Source organism: Gymnodraco acuticeps, unplaced genomic scaffold, assembly GCF_902827175.1.
Source record: "Gymnodraco acuticeps unplaced genomic scaffold, fGymAcu1.1, whole genome shotgun sequence".
In the NCBI taxonomy this organism is placed as follows: domain Eukaryota; kingdom Metazoa; phylum Chordata; class Actinopteri; order Perciformes; family Bathydraconidae; genus Gymnodraco; species Gymnodraco acuticeps.
This window is the reverse complement of record NW_022990947.1, coordinates 2,382,479-2,393,440: the sequence shown is the minus strand read 5'-3', so window position 1 is coordinate 2,393,440 and position 10,962 is coordinate 2,382,479. Positions and strand designations below refer to the sequence as shown.

General features: G+C 41.5%; 1 protein-coding gene across 6 annotated transcripts in view; it reads right to left on the bottom strand.

Moving 5' to 3' along the window:
- The window catches only part of pde4d (phosphodiesterase 4D, cAMP-specific), a 185,473-nt gene that overhangs the window by 4,868 nt on the left and 169,643 nt on the right, over nucleotides 1–10,962 (bottom strand). For all 6 annotated transcript variants that reach the window (XM_034234814.1, XM_034234813.1, XM_034234815.1 and 3 more), the window contains 8 exons: nucleotides 8,657–8,750; nucleotides 8,210–8,385; nucleotides 7,961–8,059; nucleotides 7,683–7,847; nucleotides 7,309–7,408; nucleotides 2,911–3,065; nucleotides 2,694–2,816; nucleotides 443–625 (listed from right to left, as the gene is read on the bottom strand). In XM_034234814.1, coding sequence (XP_034090705.1) covers nucleotides 443–625; nucleotides 2,694–2,816; nucleotides 2,911–3,065; nucleotides 7,309–7,408; nucleotides 7,683–7,847; nucleotides 7,961–8,059; nucleotides 8,210–8,385; nucleotides 8,657–8,750 — 1,095 coding nt within the window. The remainder of the gene's footprint in view (nucleotides 1–442; nucleotides 626–2,693; nucleotides 2,817–2,910; nucleotides 3,066–7,308; nucleotides 7,409–7,682; nucleotides 7,848–7,960; nucleotides 8,060–8,209; nucleotides 8,386–8,656; nucleotides 8,751–10,962) is intronic.

Genomic DNA, 10,962 nt, shown 5'->3' with positions numbered 1-10,962 from the left:
GAACGCGCCTAAAGAGATCATTGCAGCATCCCATAATCCCCTCTGTTTCAGCCCTGTTCCAAAAGAGCTGATTCTCTGTCTGATACTTTAGATGAAAATAAGGAGCCCCTCCCCACGCCCCTCTGAGAGATATTTGGTTAAAAAGAACACAATGGTGCTCTAGGAGGAGATTCAGGTGATAAGGTGGGGGGGGGAAGTTACACAAGCCAAAACAATTGTTATGACATCATAAAGTGGCCAAAATCTCATCAGCTCATTTTCAGACAGGTTTTTATATAAATGGATCAAGTGAGCGAATCTTTGTTCCTGAAACTTTCAGAATCTCTTTACACAGAGGGGACACATGTTTATGTATAAAATACTTTTTGCATAATAGGTGACCTTTATCTTATCTTATCTATGCACATTATGCATGTATAGCAGATATGTGTGTGTGTGTTACCTGGCTCTTTTCTACTGAGGCGTTGTGTTTGTCACACATGGGGCTGATCTCCATGCCCCTCTCCCTCTCTCGGTCCCCCTGGGTGAAGAACTCCTCCATGATGCGGTCCGTCCACTGCCGGTACAGCTGGAGAGGCTTAGTGGGGTTACTCAGATCTGCACAGTGCACCATGTTCTGCAGAACCTGGATATAACAAATAAGAGGTTAAAAAAAGGGGGAACATGCCAGCCACATGTTGCATGATTTAGAGCAGAGGGGCTCGTTCAAAGCATCAACAATAGAGACTCTTGCAATCCTGTACAATAAACCTGTACAAAATAAACACTATGTGCATTTTGTACGGCGCTATAATCACTTTAATATCGAAAATACTCTATAAATGTCCTAACCTATATTCTTTTAAGGTAACAACACTTCAATGCCATCTACAGTATGTCCCTCACTGAAAATACTGCTACTCCATTTAGCCATGGTTGTGTACCTATTTGTCTTTTTTTTGTGTGCTTTACTTTTTTATTATTTCATGTCTCTTTTTTTTGTATCTGCTATCAACATTTGCAGTAACACTGTACATTTCCCTGTTGTGGGACTAATAAAGGATTTCTGAACTAAAAACCCTAAATCATGTGATTTTAATTACATGTTTGGTAAATAGATAATTGGTTAAAGAGGTCAAATACAATACAACTGTTGTGTGGTTTTAACACATGGAGTTCATCTTGGTGAACTTTGATGCAACTCATTTGTGGTTCTGACACAAAATGGAGGAATTTGAGGATGGAGGAAGCTGTGTTGCAAGTAATCAACACATTTAGCTGTGTAGCTTTCTAAAATAACCAAGAGGTACTAATGATGTCTTTTTATACCGAGGTGACATTTGTTTAGAAGCCCAAGTTATCAGAATATTTAAGGGGACCGCAGTAGGGATGCTCCGATCAGGGTTTTTGGGGCCGATCACCGGAATCAGAATCGGCCGATACCGATCGCCGATCCGATCAAATCTGAGATTTGTCACAAATTGTAAAGCACTTACACATCACTGTACTCTGTATGCCAAGGCAGGTTTGTCATCACTTACTGTACGGAGGCTCAGTCATTGGTACATGTTTATTTATAAAGCTTTGTTGGGTAAACTCCGGTATTATATCTGCTCTCTGATAACACAGAGAGTTGCAAGCAGCTATTGTCTGAGATCGCATGATGTAGTTTTGTTAGATGTGCCAAGAGCAAGGACTGTCTTAGGTAAGGCAAGAATTGAAACTGAGCAATCTCATTCCTCTGCATGTTTTTAAAGCTAGGCTAAATGAAATGCTCGTTGATACTATGGCCACTTGTAAATGTCTATAACTATGTAAATGTATCCTGTAAATATAATGTATGATGTCCTTTATTGTTTTATGTTTCATGTGGAACCTATACGCTGCAGGTCTCCCTTGAAAAAGAGATCTATGATCTCAAGGGACCAATCCGATTAAATAAAGGTTTGAAATGAAATGAAATGAAACAGGGTGGGTGGGGGCTATGGGGATCTTCCATAAAGTATTGTGACTTGTGTATCAGAGTTTCTGTTAGCCGGTAATTACCGGACTATGACCGGTAATATATGCTGATGTTTAAAACTCAGTTAATGGGGCTCATTTTTATATTGCTTCAGTTTATAATCGTAACAGATCGAAAAGTTCAGATTAATTTTTCAATAAATGATGCACTTCCACAAACAACATACTTATTACATTCAAACAAACTAGTGACCTGACAGTAAAGAATAAACATATTATAACTAGATTAGCTAGTTCCAGAGGTAGATAAAATAGCTAAGTGTGTTCTAACTTGAAGTGTGTGTGTTGCTCCGCTCACCGGTCCGTCACAGCGGGCGGAGCTGCGGCTGTGATCAGGTAGAGCTGCGTGTTCTCCGTCAGCTGATCGTGACCTCTCTCTCTCTCTTTCTGCTTCACACACGTTGCATACCGCTATTTTATTGTCTTTGTAGGACACCTTGAAAAACTACCAGACCGGTGAAGCCATTTTGGCGAGCTTGTTTTGCCGCACACAGAGAAAAGTCTCATGTATTTTGCATCATCTGATCGGCTCTCCTGATCGGCCTTTATAGAGAGAGTGAATATCGGCCGATAATGATCGACGGCCGATCGATCGGAGCATCCCTAGACCGCAGTATTCTTTGAATGTACATGCACATCATCAACAGAGTGGCACACATCTTGTTGTTTCTGATGGTGAACTTTGTTCTGACCTGTATCCTGTCTGAGTAGTTGTCCAGCAGCAGGACACCAGAGCTGGTCACCTTCTTGGTTTCAACCATAGTTTTCAGATCAGCCAGTAGATTCATGTGCTTTGACATGTCTGTTGCTAGCACCTGGGAATTATTGGGGGAAATCATTAGTTATCAATATGAGAAAAAGGTGATGTAATGACATATAACTAATTTGGCTTCTTCTCTTTTCACTTACAATGTCAATGACCATCTTTCGCAGAGATTGTCTTTGTTTTTTGGTCAAGTTTTGGAAGATGTCACAGTTCTCCTCTTGTAGAAGTTTGAAACCGACTGCTAGATGGTGGTTTTCCAACACCGACGAGTCATTGTACATCAGCGCCAACTCCGAATCTGCAAGGAGGACACCATCGATCATTTATGTGATTGTTCAAAATTGAAATAACTTCTAAAACCATGAAATTATCAGAATTTTTCCACCATGAAACATGTAATTGCTTTGCCTTGATTATTTTGTAAGAAAATACTACTCAACAAGGTCAAACTTTTCAACAGAATAAGGGATAACTATCTGCTAAAAGGCCTGTCCAAATGTATACATGTATGTGCTGCGGTGACGCCTGTATTGTCCATCACTTGCTCTGTGAGAGACATAAGAAACCCCCAGCATGCTTTCTGCTCAGAGGCTTCCCCACTCTGCGTCATTTGAAGGTCCTCTTGCTGTATTTAGATTTTCCATTAAGATGCATTAGTCTTGGCCTCAATGGAGCAGATGAGCAGAGGGAGAAAGGGGATCCTGCTCTGTCACTCTGTGGCTGACAGAAGATCAGTCCTAACTAGGATGACTCACACTGCCTTTCCTTCAGGGAATCCCCATTTGGGCTTATGGGAAGCACAACACATTATGTGTGTTAAGCGTGTGGGACTATGAAGTGCTTTTCAGTTCTCATACGGTATTACTAATACCCTTATGCAACATACATATTTTAAAGTTTAAGGCGATCCTCAGTGCATATCAACTCTGTTTGTTTGTGCTTTCCTCTAAATGTCCAAATCAAGGCCTTGTTTGTGGCCCCTCCGGCCAGGAGCGAGTGAGTCAGTGAAAGCAGAGACATCAGAGGTTCAATCTCTGGCTCGAGGACACTCCAGATACCAGCTCAACTCCATGAACCCTGTAAGCCTACCAGGCTCCGTTCACCCATTAACATCACTGCCCTCAGTAGTATCTACTCATGCAGATAGTTTAGCTGCTTATTTCTTAATTTTACGATATCTTTGTTTGTCTTTATCTGTCTTTTTGTAATGACTACGACCTCGTTAACCCAACAACATCATACCAAATGTCAAACAAAGATTTCCTATGCAGTGTGTTCCAGAGATGGGGACTCGAGTTTGTGACTCGGACTCGAGTCGCACTTAAGTCGCACACACAGAGACTTCAGACTTGACTTGGACTCCTGCTCAAAAGACTTCGGACTCGACTTGGACTCGTGTTTTGGGACTCGTGAACAATCATTGTGTTTTCTATTTTTGGCGTATTAAAGGTGGGGTAGGTACGTTTGAGAAACCGGCTCGAGATCGCTAGAATTTGAAAATACACAACCGGAGAAAATCTGCCACTTCCTCACAGAGCCCCTCCTCCAACACATACGAACGTGCACATGACCAATGAGGGCACGAGATAAGTTTGTGCCCCGATGGGAGGCTGACAGGCAGGTAGGCCATCCAGTTATTTTAGCCGGGCCGGCTATCGGGATGTTAAGAGCATTCCATGGAATATAACAAAAAGTGTATCTTGAGCCGGTTTTTAAAACTTACCTACCCCACCTTTAACATTAACATCATGGTAACATCATGGTAACACCATGGCGACCGGCGGCACACCTGCAGCTGTACCGCTTGTAATTAGGTTCAACTATAAAAACTTCGAACAAAACGCCGGCGGCACCAACAAAAGGAGCGCACACTGCAAAGTCTGCAATATTAAAATCAAGGATGCTGCTGCAACAACGTCAAATTTCATCAGGCACTTGAAAACTCACCCGGAGAGGTCAGTCACATTAACGCATATGGACGGTTAGCAAACATGTTTAGCTCAGCATCAGCTGTGTAATGTTAACTTAGCTTGCTACTAGCTTTGTAACTGAATATTTGAAAAGATGAGTGAATGTTTGCTTGTCACACTTGTTTGCGTTGAGTGGCGTTGACATCCAACTCTTGACATGACATAAAAAAGGTCGGTAACGTTAATCATTACGTTCCGCTGCCACCATCTACTGGCTAACGTTAAACGTAAATACATAGTTACATACATAAATACATCTGTCGGTTTATAGGCAGGTTACAGGTTTATTGTTGACCACGTAACGTTAATGTTACAGGTTTATCAGGTTACCATTACACTGGGTTTGAGTGAGAGGATAGAGGAATATGTTTATTTATAGTAGACTTAAAAGATGTAATTAGAGACCCAGTGTAATTAAACAATACGGTTGCAGAGGTCACATTTTAACATTTTTGTCCACTGGCCAAATGGCTAGCCTAGTGAATGTTGAAATTTTACCAGCCACTCAATAGATTGCCATAGTTATTTTTGGCTGGTGCGTGCAACATACAGTACCAGCCACTTGCATGATGTACCAGCATTTGGCTGGTAAATGGTGTTAATGGTAGATATCTCTTTTGGAACAGGTCATGTTTTAATATCACCAGTTCAGTATATTTCAGATACAGTAAATGCTTTGAATTTCTTAGATATAGCTGTGCAGTATTCTTAACAGACTGGATAGCAGCAGACAATAGAAGGCTTATTACAACCAGAAGAGACATGAGACTTTTATTTTTTAGAGACTTGAGACTTGACTTGGACTCGTGACCAAAGACTTGAGACTTGACTTGGACTTGCAAAAAAAGACTTGTGAACATCTCTGGTGTGTTCTACTACATCGGGAGTGGCCAACCCGCGGCTCTCGAGCTGCATGCTGCTCTCCAGCCGCATGCTGCTCTTTGCCCAGTCTCATGCGGCTCCTCAGTTCATATCGAATTTTAATTGTGTTTTGTTTTTTTTGCGCATATGTATCCCAGTTCACAAAGGGTTAACAACACACAAGTTCCAGCCCAATCGTTACACAAAGTTTTCAACAAATAAGTGCTTTAGCCAATCAGAATGCAGATCCTGCAGTACTGGAGGCGGGCTTTACTGCACTCGCGATGTGACAGTGAAGGGAGAGATCTGCTTCCGATCGGCAGAAATATAACTCAGATAAAACCGTAATAACTCAATATAATGTTGTCAAATCAAAATGGTAACAATTTGCAGTTGTATATGTGTATGTGAGAAGGCCTGCTCCCGGAAAGCTGGCTACTGACATAGAAGGGCTCCCGAATTTGATGATTCGCGGTAAAGAAATAAACAAGAGAGAAAGTGCATCTGTCAGGAGAGCTTCTGTCAGTCAGAGGGTTAGGTAAAAGTTGAGATGTCATGTGAGGAAAATTAACAAAAATACTCTTTATTTATTTACATTTATTTGTAAATAACTGTCATGAATCTTTTTATGAGATACAGACAGGGAGAAAAAAGTCCAGGCATATTTTTATTAAATTATTAACAAAGTTCGCAAATGTGCCCTTTCGTGCATTTGAGGCCCTTCCACATCCTCTGCACGTTTCAAGAAGCAACATGCATAGTAAGATCACTTTTTTTTTTTTAACTGAGAGTTTGTGTGTGAGACATAATATTACTGGTTGACTATAACTGGCCTCTGGTCTTAATACTGGTAGGAGAGGTTTAAGTCTATTTCTGTCAATATCATGGACTGTGACATTTATAGGAAATCTGGCTGAGCGGAGGTATATGTTTCTTTATGTGAGAGGGTGTGTGTGTCTATGGGAGGGTGTGTCTTTGAGTGTGTGTGTGTGTGTGTGTCAATTATTGTTCATTTTTAGATTTTCATTTTGTATGTGTGAGAGATAGAGAGGGGCACATAGAGGAAGAGAGTGAGGGAGCACACAGAAAGGCTGAGAGCCAAAGAGAGAAGGAGAGAGAGAGGTGTACACCCAGCAGGTGCCTGTGTGTATGATGTGGCTCTTTGCAGTAACACAGTAAAATGATTGGCTCTTTACTTCTGATTGGTTGGCCACCCCTGTACTACATCAATATATTGGGGACATTTATTTTCTCATTAAATCATGTTAGTTTGAATTATGTTGTGTTACAAGGAAAGGGTATTATTGTGGACGACAATGATCACACCTTTGAACTCCTCTTTCTTGGAATCACTTGTCAAAGCCATCACATACGACAAAAAAAACAACACAAATGGCTTTTTCCATTCACCTACAGTAAATATGCATCATCTGCTAGGGTGTGTGTGTGCCAGGCTACAGTGTGTGTGCCAGGCTACAGTGTGTGTGTGTGTGTGTGTGTGTGTGTGTGTGTGTGTGTGTGTGTGTGTGTGTGTGTGTGTGTGTGTGTGTGTGTGTGTGTGTGTGTGTGTGTGTGTGTGTGTGTGTGTGTGTGTGCATGTTCCCACCTGGGGATCAGAGTGTGAGTGTGTGCTGCTGTCTGTGAGTACGCACTAATGACACTGCTGAGGCGCTGACGTAGCTGCTAAGCCAGTGCCATATTTAGACTCACTGGTGTTGATGAGGAACTGGTTGGAGACACCAGGATGGTCCACGTCGTGAATTGCACTGGCAAAGATGGCAGCTAGGATCTCAAGGTCTGTGAATACAGCCTGAAACAAAAGAAGCAGGCACAGAGGGGAGCAGGGAGGGCATGAATTAAATTGTTGGACAAAAATATCCATTCAAGTAAGAGCCATTGATTTGACTTTGAGCAGGAGTTTGATGGAAGCTGATTTTAGTGTGGACTACTGTGTGGACTTCTGCTTGGGCATTCGTGTGTATGTCTGTGCAAGTGTACATTGACTTTGTGTGTGTGTGTGTGTGTGTGTGTGTGTGTGTGTGTGTGTGTGTGTGTGTGTGTGTGTGTGTGTGTGTGTGTCTCACCTCGAGGGCAGGGGTGGATAGCAGCACGTGAGTTGACTGGGTGACGTCAGCAGCATGCATGTTGTTATGGTAGGCCACATCACCATGATAATGGTCTTCTAAGGTCATCAGGTATGTTATAAAGGTGTCAAGAGGAATTTTAAATGTTTTTAACAAGTCCCTCTCCTACAAACACAATAACAGGAGATAGAGATCATGGTCAAAACTGTTTCAAGATTCAACAAGCATTCATTTTGTATTAAACGATTAAGAAAAAGGAAAGCAGAGACGGCCCTTACCTGGAATATTGTGTACATCATGACAGTCAGTGGCCGATTCCCAGAGAACTCTGAGACTTTAAAAACATTAAGGCCCCATTTATTCACATGCTCCAGCTCCTGAAACAGGAATTATAGACACAATTAGAAACAAAACATCCCATGTTATATCCTTCTGTTCTTTCATTATTATCAGAACTACCCTAAAGTCAATCTCAGAGAGTGGCTGCATTTATGCGAGTGTCTAACTTATTTCAGTAGTTTGCACACCGTAGCAAGTTCATCCTCAGTTTCCGTTTTGACTCCAAAGCGAGCGATATTAGAGTTTGTGAGGCTGGAGGAGTGTTGCAGCTTTTTCACCCCACTGATCTGAGACATGGGCTTGTTCTTCTTCTCCTTCTCCTTCTGCGTCTGAGGGATAGGCATCTCCACTTCATGTTGCTTGTCTGGGGTGACGCAGTGAAACAACAGTGGCAAGTAAATATGAGGATGGTGAATAAAATTGTTGTTTTGGGTTAATGTTGTTAAGATTCAACCAGAAAGTTAAACAAGGTTTCAGACAAAAAAATGAATACTGCATGTGTTTTGCCAAGTAAAAAATATGACACCACAGAATGACGCTGACGCTTGGCACCACATTATTTTCATCCGTCAAGCATAAAGAGATTTTTTTGTTTTGTTTTTTAACCGGTGAGTCTATCATGTGTCATAACTCACCGAGGAAGGTGCTGGAGATGAACTCAGACACCTGGTTCCCAGAGCGGCTCATCTCTGACAGGTGAGTCAGCTCCCTGTTCAACATCCTCTTGAACTGAAAGAGGGACACACGCACACAAACACAATTTTAATTGTACCGTAGAGCCATCACATACCTACACTTACTTGAATAAAGATTCCCAAATAATGCAAGGAAATGTCAAGCACCATTCAAGAGCCAAACACACTATGCTCATCATTTGACTGTAACAGTACCCTAAATATATTTGAGGCAAAACATGAGGCCATGAACGGAAAACCCTTGAAACACATTTTCAGGATGGCAGTGAAGAAATCAAATGATTTAATCGGCATGAACTCTCCTGTTGGATGCAGCTGCAAGAGATTTGCAAACATTTCCAATCACATCACAAGAGCCAGACCCAGGTACGTCACCATTTCTGGTTTAACACTTGACACACAGCAGCTCAAAGGGTTAGGGGTCAGGTCAGGGAACCCACTTTCCTACTTTCGTTCGTCCAATTTCAGAAGCACTGCCTGCTCCTCCCTGCCTCCCCCTCACCCAATTCTCTCTTTTCTCTTCTGTGTGCCTAATTGAAGTGGCAGACACAAATGTAGCTCCGGGTTTTGATTTGAGGGTCAAACTGATTGACTTAAGAGAGAATGCTTGAAATCCGGGATCTTCCAAGGTGAGTTACGAAACGAAAAGACAAAAAAACAACAACAACACCACTGCATTGTGTAAATCATTCTGGCTTTGTACCAAATGCATAATTTATGTATATTGATTAAGTATATATATATATATATCAATATTGATCACTTAAAATAGGCCATTACAACACTGCAGAATGCTTACTGCGCAATTGAGTATTGACATTCTATTGAATAACACCCACAGGCTTTCATTAGGTGGCTTTTTAAAATGGACACCCAAGAGGCAAAGCACCATCTGTAGTGTGTTTTTTTCAGCTAATAAGAGCCAATAGAGTAGAAAAGCGACAAATGCACGTCATGTGCAGATGTATTTACTTGACACATAAATATTAAAACAAGTAAATGAAATGGCAGTGAGATACAATCACTATTATAAATTTAAGAAAAAAATATCTCTGTTTAATTACAAATTTCAGCCATCATAACATAAAGAAATGTGCGAGCAACTCAACAACCCAGAGGATCTAAAAAAAGTCTAAAAGTGACTGTTCCATATAGCAGGGCAATTGTGGCATAATAAAACACATGAAATGAGCAAGAAGTAGTACAAATGTTTGTGCTTTAAAATGCAAATTCACTTAAAAAGTGAACTACATATGTTTACTTTCTTTGCAGTAAATCCAAACAGTTTAGGCGTTCTAAAGTACAGTGCAAGTACCACCATCTGTCCCTATCACAGATACATCAAAATGGATGATGGATCCAGAAATGTCACACCTTTAAAGCATTGTTCAACGAGTGGGCGAGGAGCTACAACATATAACCCTGCTTCCAAATCTGTGTCAAGGATTAACCTCAGTAACAAAAAAATACTTCCACTCCCTGGAAAAATAATTAAAACAATCATATTAAAATAGGGGGTGGTAAAAAATACCTGAATAATTAATTACATTTGACCAATCGGAGACAACCTCTTACCTTTATATATCCCCAGGACACAGAGCGTAGATAATTAGCTTCAGGCATGTTGACAAATTAACAAAATAGATCCACAAAGGTTCAGGTTTACAGCCAAGAATATAGTTTGGATGATGAAAACGCTAGCGAACGAAAACAGTCCGCAGCTGTGGCCAGTAAAATACTTCAACCTGAAGAGCCTTCAGAGCTACGTTCAATGTCCATAAAGGAAGCATCATTTTCCTGTGATGCAAATATCCACAGAAGTGAGCCCATGTTGCAGAAAGCAGAGGAAAAGAAGCTTCTGAGAGAGGAAACATGCAGCAATCCAAAAATACGATGAGAGCATATCGTGACCACACACACTGAGATCCACATGACATGTGCATGCGCACACACACACACACACACATATACAGGACACACTGCTGAGGTGGTGAATAATTGATGATGGTGCGGATGCTTGGTAGATGCCAAAGCACCAGGACAGCAAAATAAATTCTGTCAACAGCTCCTGCCTCTGTGTGTATGACACTAGCTCTCATGTGAAGAGCACAGGCTGCTTCTCTCACTCTGGCCCAATTCCAAACCACACCCTACACCCTACCCACTCCCACTCCGTGACGGAGTGAACTCCGTGGAGTGACACTCGCAGCTGAACGAGGCTCCCTCCTGTCAGATGGAGGGAGTAA